Source organism: Chiloscyllium plagiosum, chromosome 29, assembly GCF_004010195.1.
Source record: "Chiloscyllium plagiosum isolate BGI_BamShark_2017 chromosome 29, ASM401019v2, whole genome shotgun sequence".
Classification (NCBI taxonomy): domain Eukaryota; kingdom Metazoa; phylum Chordata; class Chondrichthyes; order Orectolobiformes; family Hemiscylliidae; genus Chiloscyllium; species Chiloscyllium plagiosum.
In genome coordinates, this window is record NC_057738.1 from 28,723,115 (window position 1) to 28,744,524 (window position 21,410).

Sequence of the window (21,410 nt, forward strand, 5' to 3'; positions counted from 1 at the left end):
TCCCCTCAGGGTTCTGGGGGGTGGGGATAGTGACAGTGGGGTCTGTGGGGGGCATGTCAGCAGAATGCAGGTGAGTGGCGCTGGTGGGGGCGGAAGTGGTGGTGACCACGGCAGTAGGGGTGGCTGAAGTCACTGAGCGTGTGGCATCAGCAATGATGTGAGGGGCGGAAGTGATGTCACGTGTGATGCATCAGGAATTGAGGGGCGGAAGTGATTGTGGGAGTGGCCATGATGGGGGCGGAAGTGACATCATCAATCAGCATGGCGGTGGCAGCTGCATCAACCGCATGGCTAATGGCGTCTGAGTAGTTTCTGAGGCCAGGTGAATCTTCTGGAATGTTTGAGGAGCGCTGGTTATGGAGCTGGGTAGATAAAAGTTTGTTGTACTTACAGTTTTTGATGTTTGAGATGGAATTGAAATACTGTTTGTTGAGAGTATGAATTCTCCTGAGGATGTAGTACAGAGTGGGTCCTTTGCAATTCTGAGAGAGTGTAGCCCTCAGCTGAGGCAGGGCTGACTGTAGAGAAGTTAGTGCCGGCGCATTGCTGTGAGCGTGGAGTGGAGGATCTTAAAGGAGAACTGTTGCTGGTGTTTTTGAATCTGAAGTCTGTACTGTTTGCCCTGTTTGGGTCCGAACTCTGCTGGTTTAAAGGTGGTCCAGAGTCCATGTGGGATGAGTTGGTTATGGAGGCAGGCACTGAGGAAGCAAATGTGGCTGTGGTAGCGAGTTTGTTTCAGGACATGATTGAAGAGCTTCAGGGCAGAGGAAATGACCTGGGAGTTGCAGTGGGAGAGGGACTCCCTGAGATTCTTGTAGAGAGAGGAGGAAAACTTCTTCAAGGCAGGTATCCTTGCAAGAGGATTCGCAGTAGGGTTAAAATCAACGAGGTGAAAACATTGACTGCAGATGCTGGAAACCAGATTTATTCCTGATGAAGGGCTTTTGCCCAAAACGTTGATTTCGCTGCTCCTTGGATGCTGCCTGAACTGCTGTGCTCATTAGAATATAGAAGAACTAGAGATAACCTCATTGCAATATATAAGATTCTTCAGGGACTTGACTGTACAGATGGCGAAAGGTTGTTCCCCCATTATGTGAGAGTCTAGGACCAGAGGGCATAATCCCTGAGTAAGGAGTATCCAATTAGGATAGAGATGACAAGGAACTACTTTTTCCAGGGTCTTGAATCTGTGGAATTCTTTACCACCGAGCACAGTTGAGCCTGGCACTTAAATATATTCAAGATTGAGAGATAGAGAATTTTAATAAGTAAGGCAATCAAGGGTTCTGGGGAAAAGACAGAAAAATGGAATGGAACATTAATAGACCAGCCATGATCGAATTGAATGTTGGAGAGATTTTGATGGCCAAGTAGCCTAATTTTTGTTCCTAAATCTTACGGCCTTAGGTCTTATGCTGAAAGGTTACCTTATTTTGTTCTCTCCATTTTCTGTTCTCCCAATTCCTGCACTTAGCTTCCTGTCCCATCACATGGTTGCAAAGGTAAAAGTAGTCGTTGCCTTAACAGACCTTAGGTCTGTGCGCTCATGTGAGACAGACATCTGATGGTGGTTTAACCTGAAGGGCACCATACCTCAGGAGAGGTTGGGAAGGAGAATTCTTCACGGTAACCTCAGCCAGTATAGGACTGGAACCCACTCTGTTGGCATCACTCTGCTTCGTAGACCAGGCACCAAGTCAACTAAGTTAAACTAACCCCTCTGCATGTACCTACATGCATCAAGTCAGATGTTATTGGAAGCAATGAACAAAGCGTGCTAGCTGTTCATTGAACCTGCATTTGCCTGTAAACTTTCAATGGGTTTTTGCATGGCATGATACTGTCAGCCAAACAGCTTGGTGCCTTCTGCAAGCATCTGGATTCTATAAACAAGCCAGTAACTCGGTTTATTCTGAACCAACCAACCAAATTGAAAAATTATTGATCAGCAGATGAATCAGCAAGTTAGGATAGTCCATAAATACAAAAATAGGTATAAAAATGAAACGCAATGGAGAAGGAAAATAAGATTGATTTGAGAGAGGTAGGAGACAAAGAAAATGTTTGTGAAGTATCTTCCAAATCTCGGTAACATTAAAATATAAAGGAATGACATTTCATGCGGTGAAGATATGTGCCAAAGAAACTGGTTTTTTTTATTCATTCATGGGATGAGGCTGTTGTTGGCTAGGCCAGCATCTGTTGTTCATCCCTAATTGCCCAGAGGGCGGTTAATAAACCACCATATTGCTGTGGGTCTAGAGTCACATATCGGCCAGACCAGGTAAGGATGGCAGTTTCCTTTTCTAAAGGACATTAGTGAACCAACTAGGTCATTCTAGCAATCAACCATGGATTCATGGTCATCATAAAACATTTAGTTACAGACTTCTTTTTAAATTGAATTCAAATTCACCATCTGTCGTGGAGGAATTTGAACCCGGGTCCCCAGAACATTATCTGAGTCTCTAGATTAACAGTCCAGCGATAATATTACAGGCCATTGCCTCCCTCCTATTAAAAGGACACTTGTGCTAGAATGAACAAGCCCTAATGTTTTTAATGATGGATTTGTTTCATATCTCCAATGTCAATACAGAAATATTGCACAATTCAATACTTTTGAATGGAAAGCCAGAATATGTTGTTTTCATGCATCTGGGACAGTTGTATGTTTGTATCCAACTACTATATTGGTAGAGCTTGCTGTCTGATTTGTGCATAAATAGAGGTAAACAAAGCTCACTGCTATTATTGTCACCATTATTCCTGCAGCCAGGTTTGGCCAACTTATTTGTAGAAAAAAAAAACTACTAGGAATGAAGAATATTTGAAAAAAACGTCTGATAGAATGTGAGGATTGGCTTTGTTTGGAGAGGTGCAACAGTGAAAGATGGAGAGGCAGATGTGACTGACACCTTTCAAAATCAAATTTCCAGAGTTGTGTGAAGCTGTACAGCTGTAACCAACCTGATATCAGTAACAGCCTTCAACAATGAGTTGTACAAATTACTATTCTAATCATGCCGTTTCACTGCTAACTTTAAAGAGCCTTTTGCTCAATTAAAAACTGAGCACCTACAATAAATAGCTTTTCAAATGCTTTACTCATAGCATGGAGTCATTTTTCTCCCTTTTAAAGTTCATTTTTGATACAGTATTGGTATAGGCCAGCATCTGCACAGTAATATTCCTATACTCTGAGAGAATGTGTTTATTACTCCTCAAGAGGCATATCCAGAACAATAAAAGTGAAGGAACATTGTTATAGTCACAACCCACAGCATGGGTTTGAGTTAAATAAAATAATAAAATGGTTCCACATGATGTAGAGCAGACAACAGATTTCTTTTGTAATGCCAAACAATTGTTAGACATGTGTGCAATGAACACATCTGATACATTGAAATATATTGGCAACTATTTCAAAGGTAGCTCTAACAAACCTAGCACAGACGGCAAAATTCCTGTGGTTTGTTGTCTATAACTGTGAATAAAAGGTCATTAAAAGTGAGTTTGTTGCAATTTTCTTTTCCAACTATATACATTTGCTGTTTCACTCTAGGTGATTTAACTTTACAGTGATGTTCAATATTGAGTTCCAAAGCTTCACAGGTTTCTAATTCAAAAATTTCAAATGTAATTAACTTTACTCTAATACCAGACTATAATATTTCTTTTTATACTCTTAAAACATAACCTGCACTCAAATGAATTTGTGGTATAAAACCCCTGACCCATGACTAGATGCTATGGAAGACTTTCCTGGGGTGAGTTTCTGACTGCCAATCTTGGAATTTCATGGGCTTAAAGTCGCATAGCATGGAAGCAGAGCCCTTTGCTCCAACTTGTCCATGCTGACCAGATACCCTAAATTAATCGAGTCCCATTTGCCAGCAGTTGGGCCCATATCCCTCTAAACTGTTCCTCTTTATATACCCATCCAGATGCCTTTTAAATGTTGTAATTGTATTCACCTCTACCACTTGCCCTGGCAGCTCATTCCATACCCACATCACCCTCCATTTGAAAAGGTTGTCCCTGACATGCCTTTTAAATATTTCCCCTCTCACCTTAAACCTATGCCCACTAGTTTTGGACCCTCCTTCCCCCCCCCCCCCCCAACACTGGGGAAAAGCCCTTGTCTGCTTACCCTATCTATGCCCCTCATGATTTTACAAACCTCAGTGAGGTCACCCCTCAGTCTCTGCTATTCCAGGCAAAAATAGCCCTAGTCTATTCAGTTTCTCACTGTAGCTCAACCCAACAACCCTGGCAACATCCTTGCAGATTTTTTTTTTGACCCTTTCAAGTTTCACAACATCCTTCCCACAGCAGAGAGACAAGAATTAAACACCGTATTCCAAAAGTGGCCTAACCAATGCCCTGTACAACCACAACATGATCTCCCAACTCCTATCCTCAATGCAATGACCAATAGTATTAAGGCAAACATACCAAATGGTGCCTTCTCTGTCATGTTCTCCTTAGCACTGTTCCTTTCTTCCTCATCATAGATCTGAAATCAACACTTTGCTGTGTGGGAAAACCTTGGTGAAAATTTAGTCTCGTTGTAGTTTAAGTAGCCATTCTGTGCTATGTTTTAATGTATGCCTCACCCCTCTACTTCCCAGTGTAACAATGCCTGAATGTTAAAATTCTCCCCGTATTTTCAAATCCCTATGGCTTCACCCCTCTCCGAAATCTTTTCTCCTTCTCCAAGTACTCTGCATGCCCTCATTTTTGGCCTCCTGTCAGCCCAAATTTAATCCCTGTATTTTTGATGACCTAGGCTCGAAACATCTCTGCCTCTTGTCTCCCCTCAATATACTCCTTACGCCGAACTTTTCTTCATCCATCTTAATTTTCTCTGTGAGACTGTGCCAAATTTTATTTCATTATCCTTTCATTTGCTGAGGAACGTCTTACTCTGCTCACGGTGCTACATAAATACAAGTAGTTGTTGTTGCTATGCGCATCGCACATAGGTATGACATTTTCACCTCAACAGATTATTTCTGTCATTGTGATACCAAAAATGCCATCCTTCTGTTGCAGTGGAACATTTAATCCAATGGTGCAATGCAGTTTCCTGGACTGTAAATATCAGATTTTGTCAAATTTGAATTGTGTCCCTTGCACATTTTTGAATCCACGTAACAGAATTACAGCAGCATGGTGGAAAGAGTACTCGATAGGGGCATGAGATGCCTCAAGAATATTTTGATTTTTCAGTCAATATTCAGTCAACAATCTGTTATAATTGCATTTCTCACTAACTGTTTTCATTAACTGTTGCTGCCTCCAAAATCAAAACACTGCCTTCACAACATGAATTGTTATTTTCTTTAAATCCAACCTCCTATTAATGCTGATGAGTGGAGAAGCTGATCAGCACAGCTATGATCACTGTGTCATTAAGTGTATTAAGACTGCTGCCACATTTGCCTTACTAAACGGATAGTGGGTGACAAACCTTATTCACTCTCAGCGACTACTCCTTATTTTAAAATATCTCCGTGCAATTCTTATACTGGTTTAATCAGAATGTAGCAAAAGTATAGAACAAAATGTTTTAATTCATTTTGAAGTACAGTTAAAAATCAGCTCTGGTGCCAGCCAATTTTATTCAGTTCATTGCTTCATGGCACATGCTGTAACCTATTTCTGTCTACTTAAGGCAAGATGTTTGACATCTTAAGTTGTCTCTATGGTGGCAGCATTCTTCCCATTCATCGTCTGGCTTGGTCCCCCTTGCATTCTATTCCCCTAAACTGGAAGTGAGGCTAATGCATCCTGGGTATCTGTCACTGACAGTACCATGAGCTGAACATAGCTCCTTGTTTGTATCTATCAGGCGATTGCATCTTTGGTAAGGTAACTTATCCTTATCAATTAATCAATCACTCCAAAAGCATCTTTAGATACTTTATGAACGAGTCTATTGGAGAATTGCTGGGTAAAAAACACAATTTTGTGCAAATATTTTTATCTGGCACCCATCAGGCCAATTTGCAGGAATACCAGCATGCAATTTGTGACTTTTTTACACTGGATGAGCTTAGAGTACTGATAAATCCAATTTATGTCCAGCTTCCTGTTGTCTTCAGGTGCTACAGTGGTGTAGGGAGGATTGTAGCATTGTCCAGTCTTGTTTTGTGTGGGGGTGTATATTCTTCCTCTTCCAGAGTTTGGAGAAGCAAAAGAAATGTCTACTGAGTTTTCTAGTTCCTATCTTTGCTTTCTTAGTGAGTTGACCATTAGCAGGACATACAGCTTCAAGTAAGTCGAGCAATTGACTGTTTCATACCCTTCTCATCAATTGAAATAAATGATTTGTATGTGAATATAGGAAACAATGGTTAGTAAGTTTGCAGATGACACCAAAATTGGTGATGTAGTGGACAAAGAAGAAGGTTATCTCAAAGTTAAATAGGATCTTGATCAGATGGGCTGAGATGTGGGAAATGGAGTTTAATTTAGATAAATGTGAGATGTTGCATTTTGGTAAGGCAAATCAAGGCAGGACTTATCAAGTCCTTGCCATTAATTGTGTAAGTGTTGCTGAACCAAGAGATCTTGGTGTGCAGGGTCATAGTTCCTTGAAGGTGGAGTCCCAAGTAGACAGGGTGGTGAAGAAGCTGTTTGGGATGTTTGCATTTACTGTCGGAGACCGAGAGGTGACATTGTAGAGGTTTATAAAATCATGAGGGGCATGGATAGGGTGAATAGCCAAGGTCTTTTCGCCAAGGTAGGGGAGTCCAAAACTAAAGGGCATAGGTTTAAGGTAAGGGGGGAATGATATAAAAGGGACCTAAGGGCAACTTTTTCACGCAAAGGATGGTGCGTATATGGAATGAGCTGCCAGAGGAACTGGTGGACGCTGGTACAATTACAATGTTTAAAAGGCACCTGGATGGGTACATGAATAGGAATAGCTTAGAGGGATATGAGCCAAATGCTGGCAAATGGGAATAGATTGATTTAGGATATCTAGTTAGCGCAGACGAGTTTGACCAAAGGGTCTTTCTGTGCTGTACAACTGTTTAACTCTAATTATCCATTCATCAGTGTTGATCACGTTCGAGAACAAAGAAAATTTACAGCCCAGGAACAGGCCCTTCGGCCCTCTAAGCCTGAGCCAATCCAAATGTACTGTCTAACCCTGTCGGTCAATTCCTAAGCATTTGTATCCCTCTGCTCCCCACCAACTCATGCATCTGTCCATGAATAACTGTTTTAAATAGTTATTTAAAACTATTAAATAACCCTTAGATTCATCATGTGTGGCTTTTATCTAAGTAATTGTCTTTGCTAGAAGTCTCTGGTATTTTCAGATCTTCCAGAATCTACTCCAAAAACTCCTGTGAATTTTAAAGTTGTCTTCTGGTATTTCCTCCACAAGTCTTCTCGAGATGAAAATTTGATCTGAACACAACTTACAGATCAAAAATGAGCTGGTTCTCATTTTTACTGAATGTTCAGCACAGAAACAGTCTATTCAGCTTAGGTGGTTCATGCCTGTGCTTACACCACTCCTGCTAATTCATCCAGCTCTATCCAAATATCCTTCTGTTCCCTCCATTATTGTTGTATATGTCTTCAAATCTTTTACCAAGTTTCATTCCTTTTGTATGCACCTTCAGTTTCTTATCATCCTGTCCCTCTGGGTTCTGTGGTAATGCCACCTTTGTTTTTAAGCTATAACTAATGACTGAAGATGCTGGAAACCAGATTCTAGATTAGAGTGGTGCTGGAAAAGCACAGCAGTTCAGGCAGCATCCTGCTCCTCAGAAGCTGCCTGAACTGCTGTGTTTTTCCAGCACCTTTAATTTTATTTTGATTTCACAAATAACAAGATGGTGCAGGTCATATTCTGGCAGAAATTGTGATTTCACTGTGTGAATGGTGTCTCAGCTGTTTCAAGTTTTAAACCTTTTGAGCAGGGCTCGTCCTTGTATAAATCTTTAAATTAGTGGCAGCTTAATTTTAAGTGTCTCCAGAACAGAGTCACATTGATGTTGAAGTCAAAGTGTTGGCCCAAGATGAGGATAGTTCCTCTTGTTCTGCTTCATTTGAAGCTGGATTGTGCTCTGACTCTCTCTCATGAAGAGGAGCAGTCAACTGAAGTGTACTAAAAATGAACGCAGGAGTGTTGCCATCATTTATATATGGGTACAGTAAAAACCATAATGAAAAGGGAATGCTGGAAAAATTCAGCAGGTCTGGCAGTAGCTGTGGTAGGGAAACAGATTTAATGTTTCAGTGTGTGATGACTCCCCTTCAGAAATGAAGAGAGAATATGGGTTTTCTACTGTGGACAACAATGGGGAGAAGCAAGTAGAGCAGAAGGGAAGACTAGAAAGTAAGGTAGATTAGAGAGCATGGGTGTCGCAGGGCAAAAAGCAAAAGCGAGTGGTAATGGTGTAAAGGGGATAGTTCCAGAGTAGTGCAGAATGTTGGTCAGGTCTGCAAGAGAATCACACTTCAGGCGGGAGGGGGGGGGATCCAGATGAAGAGAGAAAGGTGAAGAAAACACAATGGAGCTTGACATTCATGGGCTGAAGTTGTTGAATATTGAATCTCAAATGCTGTAAAATGCCAAAACGCAAATGACGACGACGACTCCTGCTTGTGTTGGGCTTATCCAGAAGACGGGATGACCACTTTGCAGGTCACCTCCATTGATCCCAAGTCCCTCCTGTGATTTTCATTTCAATACACCATCCAGCTTTCATGTTCACAATTCTGTCCGAGAGTTCGTGAAGCTCAACGAAAGATAGAAGAACAGTGCCTCATTTTCTATTTTAGAAACTTTACAGCCTCTGGACTTGACATGAAGTTTAACAACTTCAAACCATGAACTGTGTCCTTTTTTGATTTGTGTCACTCTCTTCTGTATTCACCCACACCACCAGAAAAAAATCTTAAATTCTCCTATTAATATGTGTACTGCCCACCCTGCCCACTCCTACTCCCTATCCCTCTCCCTCTTCCCCTCTCACTCCGCCTCCCTCTCTCACTCTGCCTGCCTCCCTCTCTCACTCCGCCCTCCTCTCTCACTCCACCTCCCTCCTCCAGTGATCTCTAATCCACTTTGCCCTCTGAGCTTTCCTTCTGCTCCACTTACTTCTCCCCCACTTTATTCTACTCTACCAAAATCATCAATTTTCGAACTCTTCCTCAAGTTCCCACTCTTCCTTAAGTTCCCAAGAAGAGTTAGGTTGGTCTTGAAGCATTAGCTCTGTTTCTGTCACCACAGATGTTGCCAGAGCTGCTGGGCTTTTCCAGCATTTTCTGTTCTGATTTCAGATCCCCAGTCAGTGTTGGATTTTACTTCCAATAAAAGCCACCTGTTCTAAATAAGCACAGACTCTAGCCTTGCCAACATAGTCGCAGAAATGCGAGGAGCATATTTTCCTGAGTACATTCATGCCTAAGCAAGGTTTGAAGTGTTAAAATGTACCTCTGGGGAAAATGCAGATATGGGCTGGAGACATTTATAGTGAACTGGAACCATTAAGGCTCTCCAGTAAAATGGCAACATCTTCATTTGGCTGTCTGACTGGCCTGATCAAGATTAGCTTTTTTTTTACTTTTATGGTGACTTGTTTGTCCTTAGTCTTGTATAATTATGAGAGGTGGAAGGGGATGCAGTCATTGGTCTGCTGGTAGTAATATTTTTTTCTACAGTCCCAACTGATGGAAAGTTAGCGCTGCAGTCAATTTGATCCCTCCATTCACTGGCTTAAAACAGTGTGTCCGCTATTTCTGTAAGGCATTGAATAATGTCATAGTCTCATACACACTGAAGCAGACCCTTCGATCCAACCAGTCCATAATCCCAAACTAGTCCCACCTGCCTGTTCCTGGCTCATGTCCCTCCTATTCATGTACTTACACCATTTAGAAGACACTTGGTAACTGTGCCAACATCCACCAATTCACCAGAAAGTTTGTTCCACACTGTGTAAAAAAAAAAAGTTGACCCCTCGTGTCTTTTTATAAGTCTGTCTTCTCACATCTTCAAAATATGTCCCCTAGTCTTGAAATTCTCCCATCCTAGGGAAACGACACCTACCGTTAACCCTATCTATACCTCATGATTGTACAGGAAGTTCCCGGGTTACGAATGAGGTCCGTTTTTAAGTCTGTTCGCAAGTTGAATTTGTAAGTAAGTCAGAACAATTATGTACAGTTCACACTCTAGCGTCAATTAGTCAAATGTTTATCTTAGTATATAATATATATTTTACCTAAAACATCTTAAATATAATAATATAGTAATAATAGTTAATTTATCAATAGTACAGTATTTATAATTGCAAAAGAATGTGTGTGTGTGGAAAGGTATATAAAAAATTAAAGAAACATTTCTTAAACTGTTAGAAAAGATAATGATTAAAGGTTAACACTTCCACTCATTCCAATCGATGTCTTTCATACCGGAAGGGGCATTAATGATTAATTAAGAGGACTTTATTAATTGGAGGATGGGCCTGGTGCTGGAGAGGATGGGCCGGGTCAGGGATTGACTCTGCTGCTGGAGAGTGAGGGTTTACTTCTAAAGTCAGTTTCTTAAAGTAAACATCAAGGGTAGGTTTTCTTTTTCTCATTATAACTGGCCGCCTTCCTCAACTGCTATCATCTGCTCCAGCTTCATAAGGTCCTAATTGGTCAGTGAAAACACGCAATCTTTTGAGTGTTGCACAAAGTAGTCCGCCCATTCGTTAGTCCAACTCCATTTTTAAAAAAATAATAGGCTCTACAGAGGTCAGTTCTTAAGTACGGGCTTTCGTAGGTAGGGCGTTCATAACCCGGGGAAAGCCTGTATAAACCTCTATAAGGTCACCTCTCAACTCTAATAAACGGCATTCAATTAGCATCTGTTGAAAAGAAAGGGTGGCTTGGCACAGTCAACATGGAGTCTATTTCTAGACAAATATAACTCTTAAAAATTTCTGTTCTGAATTTTGTTGCTGGGTTTCCCTGCTAGTTAATTTGGAAATTCATAGCCTGACATGGGAAATGAGGTTACATAGACAAGACAGTTCCTTTTGGAGTCAGACCTTCATCCATGCTGATTCAATTGACCTTGACTGGACTAGGCAATACAGCAATTGTCCTTTCCACCATGGAACATAACTAGACTCAGACTCCTGCTGGAAAGTGTAAATTTACAGATGGTGGATGATGGCGCAGTCAAGCTCTGCTGTAAAACCCCAAGCACTCAAGGTCTTTGCTAATCCATTGGGATAAATGGTTACTTTGGCAAGACATTAAAAGGTAAGCAGCAATGTGCCCCAGCATGATTCAATATCTTCAGTGTTGGAAAGTGCACAGTCCTAATGCAGGTGGGTTGTGTCAGTCAGGTAGAAATTCCTGGTTAGTCCTATTGTCATACCCCTCGTCAATTCCATGTCAACTTCATTCCTATCTGGTCTTTGACAGCCTTTTTTCTGTGTTCTAAAGCAAAGCTCCTGCTGCTTCCAGGCAGAGAACGTACATTTGATGTGAGCAGGGAAGCAGAAGGATAGAGTCAACAACTGTCGCAATGAACCAAAAAACTGCAGTCTTCCATTTCAGTCTTGAAAGACTCCCATGGCTCTCAAAGGCCAGTGTGTGTTTGCTTTGGGTTTTCTTGTCTCTCCTACAATATTCTCTGAAATGAGAGTCTGTGGGGTTTTGTGCATTCCAGCCATTCTACTTTATAATATTCTGCAGGTGGAATTACCAGGAAATCATTCCTACAGATGTTATTTTATTGGAAATGCATGTATGTTTTCATTTTGAAAACTGTTTTCTTAATAAGTGAATGGTTCCTGTAAGGTCATGAGATCCTTTGTATTCATTCATGCGTGAAGAGTGCACATTCTTATCCATCTTCTTTTGAGTTGTGTTTTCCCCTCAAGTTATTTTTGAAGCTGTTTCTCTGGACAAGATACAGTGTCAGTCTGAGTTGACAGGTCTATCGTTCATGTATTCTACTGCTTCATATTTTGACGTTACTTCTTTCCCATTTTTCTCCCACTATATATAAGTGATGACCATTACATGCTCATGCTTGTCATGCTTGTTGGTTTAGTCATCAGATATAATTCTCTTACTGTTCTTCAAAATTGTCAATGGGATCTTTATCCATTTGGACCAGCAGGTACTTATCCATAAGGTGTGACCTTCAACAGAGCAGTACTCTTTCAGAAATTCATTTCATTTAGCAGTAATTTTTGAGCTCCAGGGCTCAAATAGATTTTGAACCCTGAAGTTTGTGATTCAGGGTTCTGCTGCTCTGCTGCTAACTGGTCCACAGCTACTGATTGGATAACTGGGTTTAGCTCCAAGTATTCTTCTACTTGTGCAGCGTAGTTGATCTAGCAACCAGTGGCCGAGGAGAATATTTGCACAAAGGTAGAATCATCTACAAAACCCAAATATTCCTTACTACTTTATTTTTTATTGTAAAGAACATGACTTGGTGTGCTTTTGAGTGGGATGCAAAAATCTTCGAGGGAAGTATGTGAACTTTGAGCATTGATGTAGCAGTCACTCTCAAGATTGGCAGCACAGTGGCTCAGTGGTTAGCACTGCTGCCTCATAGCAGAAGGGACTGTCTATATGGAGTTTACAAGTTCTCCCAGTGTCTGCGTGGGTTTCCTCTAGGTGCTCTGCCTGGTTTCCTCCTACAGTCCAAAGATGTGCAGGTTAGGCGATTTGGCCATGCTAAATTGCCTATGTTGTCCAGGGATGTGTAGGCTAGATGGATTAACCATGGGAAATGCAAGGTTACATGGATAGGATACCTTTTTGGAAGGTTGGTGTGGACTCGATGGGCTGAATGGCCTGTTTCCACACTGTACAGATTCGGTTCTATGATACAGGGAATTAAGGGGAGAAAGACAGAAAAGTGGAGTTGAGAATTATCAGATCAGTCAAAATCTCATTGGTGAAGCAGACTCAATGAGCCAAATATGTAACATCTGATCCTATCCCTTATGAATTGGTAATGGTAGAGAAATAGTACACCTGTGTTCATGTGGCATGCAGTTAACTCCTGGACCCCATACACTTCGTCCGTGCTCTTTTGGTGTGGAGTAATTTGGTTTTCCTGATCTTCAGATGGGGTTACTATGGGAGATCAGTGGGCTCCCATGGATTGTCAAGCCTGTGGTTTCTACTAAGGTTCTGGTGATCAGAGCAATGAGCATATTGTAGGTTAGCAGAGGTAGTGCTCCAAGCTTCTTACCTCTTTCTTTGAAAATAAATACATGTGAAAGCATATATGCTCAAGAAAAGCATTCTCCTGTCCTTTGCATCCTAGTATTTCTTAGCAATATGGTCTATCCTAAACCTATAGCCACCATTCTGAGAACTCAAAAGCTGTTTTATGTGCATAGTCTAATTCTGTGTGAATATGTAATTTCCATTCTCAGAAGACAGCTGCAGATGGGAAGAGACAGGAAGTCATTGTGTTAGACTCAAAACGGAGCAACGCCATTAACATCGGACTGACCGTATTACCACCACCAAGAACAATCAAAACTGCAATTCTGAACTTTGATGAATATGCCTTGAACAAAGAAGGTATAGAGGTAAGCATTTCTGTGGATTTTCTCACTGTGCAATAGGGGAATGGGATCAGTCAGGAGAAGCCTCCTGTTTGGGCAGTTGGTGTCATTTTTAATTTCTCAGTTGGTATTAAAACAAATGGTGAAGCAACATGTTTTGAACAACAAAAAACTTAAAATCTCAGTTTGCGTGCAAGTGGACCAACTTACTCTTGATATCCTGAACATTCCCTACACCTCAATCCTGCTAGGAGAAAGTGAGGACTGCAGATGCTGGAGATCAGAGCTGAAAAATGTGTTGCTGGAAAAGCGCAGCAAGTCAGGCAGCATCCAAGGAGCAAGAGAATCGACGTCCCTGAAGAAGGGCTCATGCCCGAAACGTTAATTCTCCGGCTCCTTGGATGCTGCCTGACCTGCAGCGCTTTTCCAGCAACACCTTTTTCACCACAATCCTGCAACACCTTTTTCACCACAATCCAAAGGTCAAAGGTGCAGGCCTCCACTTGGAATTGTGGGAATTGAATTACCTTGAGTCAGATAGGTCAAGTAACAGGTAGAAACATACATTCTGTTGATGTAAACTTCTGCCCATCTTCCTGTGTAAGCCACTTATTTAGGCAATGAATTTTGTTGATCAATTATGGGAGATTTTGTGTGTTAACAATTAGTATCAAATCGACCAGGTTAGGCCTAACACTGTGCTGAAGATCTAACCAACATTGCATCATTTTTAAAAAAAAATCCAAATCAGCAATAGTGGTGATTCAAACATTACTGTGAGGGCTTGTGATTTCCAAGGATAACATTTTTCATTGGAAACAGAATTTTTCCAGCTGATTTTTAGTGTATTGTAGGGTATTGAAATTTCTGTAATTCACAATGTGGGCCAAAGTATAAGTGAATGCCAATGATTACCTCCCTGATGGAACTTCCTATTTCAATTACTCACCTTCACAACTCTCTAAATACAATGAGTGGCATCATCAGGTTATTTTGGTTCATATGTTCATTAATTTGCACCATATCTGAAACAGCAGTAGCAGGTAGTGTGAAGAAAATACATCTTGTGTGACAAGAGATACATTTTACACTGAAATCTATTTGGATGAAACTGCATATTTTTGCAGCTTGTTTCATGTGGATGTTTTGGGAGAAATATTAAATGAGTATTTTCACCACTGTGACTCCCCAAAACAAGCAGGTCAATTAAAAATGTTCTACCCTGACTTCAGACTCCATAAACCAGGAGAAGAAAGTAATACCTTATTCCAGTGCTGTCCTCCAATCTGTCTGATTCTAACAAGTTGCTGGTCCACTTTCTGATTTGATTAGTTAAAATGGTGGCCCCTAAAGTCAGTGAGAAAATCTATAATAATGCAGAGATTGGAGCTGAAATGTTGACTATGAACTTAAAGAAAATAGTATACCTGAGTGATCACGCAAGGTAAAATTCCTCTGTTTGCACAGCTAGATTGAAATTGTAAACCATGTTCAAAAAGCCTTCCAATCCTTTCTTTTTTTAAAAAAAACTTTTTAAAAGAATTTCAAACTCCCAATTCAAGACCGAGAGAATGAAACAACACAGTTTCACATTTTGAGACATTTATTGTAACTAACAAGCTGTAAGCGCTATAGACTAACATTATTTTTGTAGACACTCTATACTTTTAATTACGGAACAGAATATATAACACAAGTGAAAACTCACTATCTAGTTTATAGATATTCAATTCTCCTGGAACCAGACTAAAATGATTCTTGCCTCCCTAGTGCTTGCTTTCGATCTATTCTTGGAAATGTTTTAATTCACCGGTCTTTCACAGTGTAAGCTTCCCCATTGACTTCTTTCTCTATCCAGGCAAATATTCCAGCCTTTCTCTAACTCCTCAGCAATTTGGTCTTTCCAGTCTGAGCACAAGCTTCCCACTTGCAATCCTGTACAGCCTTGAGCTGTTTTCTGTCTCCCAGGAACTCTCCGGCTGCCAATCTGGGAGGCTCAGATCTCCAGAAAAGATCTCATCAAAGTCCATCTCCTTGTCAGTGTGAGTCATACAGGTCTTGTATCCTGGTAGAAATGTTGAGTAGCTATTCTTTACAATTGTCTTTTATCTTATGGGCAGCTTATAGAACTGTTTATAACCCAGTATTTACTCTATCCGCTATTCGCTCAGGCTGCTGCCATTGTCTCCAAGTGCAAAACCCCCAGTAAACAACAGTTTTATATTCAAACTGTGACAAAGGACCGAAAACCACTACTGCTTGCTGTCATGCAAACTTAGGACAGATCACATGATTGCCTTCATTTTGTCTTGTTTATTGTATCAATTACATATTTCTAACAGGAAACATGAAACCCCATCCCCACACCCTGACCAAGAACAAAAATTAATCACTGACCTAATGAGTGTCTGTAAACATGCTCTGAAATGTAAAAACTAATAACACCTTAGCAATTATATTGTTGAACATAATATGGAGTATTCTTCCTTGTGCTGCTATGTTTATCATTAAGCAATGCACCTTGACAGCATTGCAATTTTTAAAGTGTATCAACTAAACAGAGGGGAAGTAAGGATTTCAAGTTCATTCTGTGGCAATCTTTTTTTAAAGTTCACTCTTTGTGTACAAGCATTTGTTTCGCTCCTCTTGGCTTCTGATACACATCATAGTCAACCTTTGCTCTCATGCCAATTTGAATGTTTGTGTTTCCATGTCATTGCTTTGGATAATTGTATCCTTGATCTGGTTTGGTTAACCTTATCAGAAGCAGCATTGCTCACCATTATGAGGAGGGAACCCGTTCCACAGGGCGTTCTTTGGTTGTATTCCCACCCAAACAGCAGGGAGATGCCCACCACCAGAGAGTTGATCTTTTCCCAGAGGTTGACTGGAAAACTCCAAACTTCCTTCTGAATTAGCCTTTAGTGTGGCTCTTAATGCAGTAATAATCTGCAAATGTGACTAGGATTGATGTGCTGAGACTGACGTGCAGTACAGTTCTCAGTGCACTCCTCTCCCCTCCAACCACCACTTCCCTTTCCTTTCTGTGTCATGTCCAGTCTCAAATCCAGCTTAAACCAACCCTCGGCGCCGGGAGGAAACTGGCAGGAATTTACCCAAAGCTACTGTTGCATGTGTTACTGGTGGCTGATTTGGAGCAGCCAGTGTTGGACTGAGGTGGACAAAGTTAAAAATCTCACAACAGGTTAGAGTCCAACAAGTTTATTTGGAAGCACTAGCTTTCAGAGCACTGCTCCTTCCACATGAACCTTTTGGACTATAAACTGGTGGTTTGTGATTTATAACTTGGTGGCTGACTTGGCAGAGGCCCTGAAATAGACACGATTAGTGGCAAACAAGTGGGAGAAAATAAATTTAAGCTTAATGAAGGTTTAACAGCAAAGTGTGTGGTTCCTTTGCTGTACTCTAAATTAGAGCAACTATCCGTTGGTTTAGTTCAGGTTTTCAAATTGCTTGCAAGAATGCTGAACTGTGGATGATCAAAATAAGTTGGCGCATCTGGAGGGCCATATTTCCCGAATATCGTGTTCAGTATTGCCACAAATGTCAGGGATCTCAGCTCTCCTCCTCAACACCAGCAAAGCCCCCACCTCAGCCCACCCTGGACTCTCGCAAATGTTCCCGGGAGTTAGATCAGAAGAAAACAATAACAAAATAAATGCAGCCAGTTCTGTCTAGTTACTACTCACTTATGTAACAAAAAAATGCATCTACATAGCACCTTTCGTGGCTCAGGACACACAAAACATCCACTTGATGTGGTGTCACAATTGTAAGGTAGATAACTTGGCCAGCAATTAACATGCAGTGATATCCCAAAAACAGCAGCATGATAAATAACTAGGTAATTTTCTATGTTGAGCTATTGATTGAGGGAAAGATATTGGTCAGAACATCAAAGGTTTCCTTGCTGTTATTCAAAGTAATGCCACGGGATCTATTAAATGGCCTGGGAGAGCAGACAGGGTCAAAGTTTAATGTTTAGTCCCTTCCTTAGCACTGCACTGCATTGCATTGTTCACCTGGATTACATGCTCCTATCGCTAGAGTATAACTTGAAGCCATGACTTTCCTAGTCCGACGTTACTGTCACTGAGCAGTTAACGAAGAAATGAGAGAAAAGGCCTTCTCATCCATTCATCTTTGGCCATCATGTCTGATGATGTAGCATCTAGTTTCATTTTTAGTATCTCTAATGTACTTTCCTTTATCTTTCTTAGCAGATTTTTTCAAATTTTTATGTATTATAGGACTAGTGTTTGTCATGTCTGACAAAGTCCCCAAGGTCCACCTGTAAGGAAGATACATTCTTGTAGAATCTAACTGATTTGAGAGTTGGCCAAAATTGAGATTTTCTCTTTTTGAACAAATTTTGCTACAGAATTTCCTTTCAATGTTCACCTTAAGATTTGATATACTGCACATTCAGGCATTCACAAGTCAGAAAGATTGTATGTCACCATGCACATCTTTACCCGACATGATGTTAGACAAATTAACATCTAGGATTTGATGATTCAGACCCTCTCCTGCTCATCATCTTGAACACTGGAAAAGAAGAGTGACTCATCTTAATTGTATAACCAGGGGACAGTCTTGTGTAGAATAGTCACTCTCTAAAGTAAAATGCACAAACCCAAGAAAAAAAAATTCCCAGATCCTGCAGGCAATTAATAATGAAATGGCTTTCACGTATCTGATTTTGTTTTAGAAAATCCTGACCATGATTCCCAGTGAAGAGGAAAAGCAGAAGATCCAGGAGGCCCAGTTGCTGAATCCCGACATTCCTTTGGGTTCTGCAGAGCAGTTTCTTCTAACTTTGTCTTCTATTAGTGAACTCTCAGCCAGACTCCAACTCTGGGCCTTCAAGCTAGACTATGAGACAGTAGAGAAGGTAACTGCAACCTAGAAAAAAACATGATTTGTTTGTATGTGCAATATTTGATTAACAGCATGGCCTTCTGATGTCCACTTCAATGGATAGCTAAATAATATCCTTTTGCTTACAGGAATTATGACTTGCTACCGGTTATGGATATTAATGAGAGTGATGTTTTCTCACTGATAATAGGTGCAATTATGGTGAGGGAGTAAGTGTCGAGATGTGTATTCTTGAGCAAGACAATAATTGCAAGAGTGATTTTAGTTCAATTTAATCCGTTGCATGTTTATTGGTTGCTAAGGGGATAGTTAATGAAGGTACAATGTTTGATAGTATGTCAACAATGCAACTCAAAGTAGTTTGAAAGGTGATATTTTGCAAGGCCTCTGAGTATTGTTCCCTGTTCAGTACTGAACAGCTGATGCTGCAATGAATCTGAATCTGCTAAACTGTAAGGAACGGCAAGTGAGATTGAGGCTAATATTCTATCATTTGATAAGATACCATGGCTATATAGTGATTTTTTTTTTGTGGGATGAGTTTATGGTATTCGAGCAAGGAATTTGCACAACTAACATTCGCGAGCTGCCTTTCTTCATGAACATGAATTTCTTGGTGTAATGTAGCTTGAGGGATTTGAACGTATAAATGGCATTTAGCTTTATAGAAGGATCATAGATAATCTGATAAAAACTGAAGGAACCACAGGTGCTGTAAATCTGAAACAAAAACAGAAGTTGCTGAAAAAGCTGAGCAGGTCTGGCAGCATCTGTAATGAGAAATCAAAGTTAAAATTTTGGGTCTGGTGACCCTTCCTCAGAACTGGATAAGAGATTAAGTTGATGTTTGGATGAACATACGTCAGCGGCTTGCCACCACCTTGTCGAGGGCAACTAGGGATGTATAATAAGAGGTGGTGCAGCGAATGATACCTTTTTTTTTAAATGTTATACTGTGCATAATGTAACAAATGCTTGTGACCTTGGTGGTGTGATATGCTTATGTTTTACTTGCAGGAAGTTGCAGAGCCTCTACAGGACCTGAAAGAAGGCATGGACCAGTTAGAGAACAATAAAACTTTAAGATACATCCTAGCAACATTGCTGGCAATAGGGAACTTCCTAAATGCATCAAATGTAAGTTTGAGTGTCTTCTTCCTCTAGTTTGTATATTCTTAATTTATAATGGTTGAGCTGAGCTATTTACTTTTGTGCTTCCTGCTTCATTCATTCATGCATCCGTATGAATTAGGAATAGGCCATTCAGCTCCTTGAATCTGCTCCATTGTTCAATAAGATGATGGTTGATCCAAACATAGCCTCAAATCTGCATTCTTGCTTACCCCTAAAAACGTTTCATACCTCACCATCCCTGCCCCACTTAACAAAAGCATTTACCCATCCTAGTTTTGTCTCATTCACAAGCTTTGGAGTTCTGCTCCAACAACCAAAGCAAATATCAAACCAGGCAGTCATCTTAATAGTGACCCTTGTGTGACCCTAATGTGTTTCCCTCAAGTCTGAATAATGACAGTTTTACTCTCTGCTTTCTTTGTTTTAGGCACTTTGCTGCATAGGCTGCTGCTATCCCATGACTCCTTTAGATGCCAGATAAAGAAACTATGGGTTGGTCATTTTCAGAAATTCAAGGCTGTTGATTAAATTTGTACTAATTTGACATATGCCAATAAACAAACAAATGAGGAGATTTGTATGGGTCAAAAGAGAACAGCACCCAAAGACTTTCAGCAAAAGGTCATTTATTCCTCCTTTGCACATGATTAGGCACAATTTTGTACAGCATTGTTTGAGCCTGATTGATCTTAAATGACTACAAATGTCAATATATTGAATTATATCATGTACAAGAAAATTTGATCATGGGAAAGGTGATGCAAGGAAATATTGGGGATTTGCTTTTGACATGGAGCTCGTTCAATGAAAGGTTTATCAATAAACTGAGTGTACAAGTCTGATTTATGAACAGCCTATCCATTTCCAGTTATTAACATTGCTCATCTGTTTTCATGCTACTTGCATAATGGATTTGGAAATAAATGATTTAGTTTTAAATAATCTGCCCTGATGATGAGATAATGTTATCATGTATCAATGAATAGCTAAAAGGTTCAGCTGTGCACATCATGGATTAGCACACTAGCTGAGGGACCTTGGGAGTAGAATCTCTAAGTAACAAAGGTGAAAATGGAATTGAACTAGATAAAAGACATCGAGGAAAAGAAATCTCAGCTCTAATAACCTTTCGAGCTAACAATCTGAAGTAAAAATGCCTGGAAACACTCTAAGTCAGGATAGCGAGGGAAAAGAGAGAGAGATGTTTAATGAATGGCTATGTGATTAAATAACAAAAGGGAAAATGGAATAATGCTTTCTGGGCTGGTAGTGGGATAAGTAAAGGAACAAAACATGGGACTAGAGGAAACCTAAATGGTAAATGGTTACAATGGAACAGGTAAATGGACAGGCTGAGCAGATCATCTTGGCAGGGCATTCCAGACTTGAATGACAGGTTCTTAGGAAGTGCTTAGAAATAAAGGAACCTTAGTGGACAATTCCTTAGAACTCCGATGATGTCAGCACAAGCAGACAGGGTGGTGAAGAAGACATAGAGGATGCTTGCCTTCATTAGCTGTTGTGTAGAATATATGAGCAAGGAAATCTGGCTGCAACTTTATGAAACATTGATTAGGCCACAGATGGAAAACTGTGTACAGTTCTGGTCGCCACACTCTCAGAAGAGCGTGATTGCACTGGAGAGGGTGCAGAAGAGATTCACGAGGATGTTGCATAGGATATAAAGCTTCAGTTATGAGGAAAGACTGGCTAGGCTTGGTTTGTTTTTTGGAGCAGAGGAGACTGAGGAGGATCTGACTGAGGCAAACAAAATTATGAGAGGCATAGACAGAGTAGTCATGATTT

General features: G+C 40.5%; 1 protein-coding gene across 17 annotated transcripts in view; it reads left to right on the top strand.

The window, feature by feature from the left end:
- Positions 1–21,410, top strand: part of LOC122564459 (FH1/FH2 domain-containing protein 3-like) — a 650,002-nt gene that overhangs the window by 581,346 nt on the left and 47,246 nt on the right. For all 17 annotated transcript variants that reach the window (XM_043719360.1, XM_043719363.1, XM_043719365.1 and 14 more), the window contains 3 exons: positions 13,434–13,592; positions 18,301–18,483; positions 19,488–19,607. In XM_043719360.1, coding sequence (XP_043575295.1) covers positions 13,434–13,592; positions 18,301–18,483; positions 19,488–19,607 — 462 coding nt within the window. The remainder of the gene's footprint in view (positions 1–13,433; positions 13,593–18,300; positions 18,484–19,487; positions 19,608–21,410) is intronic.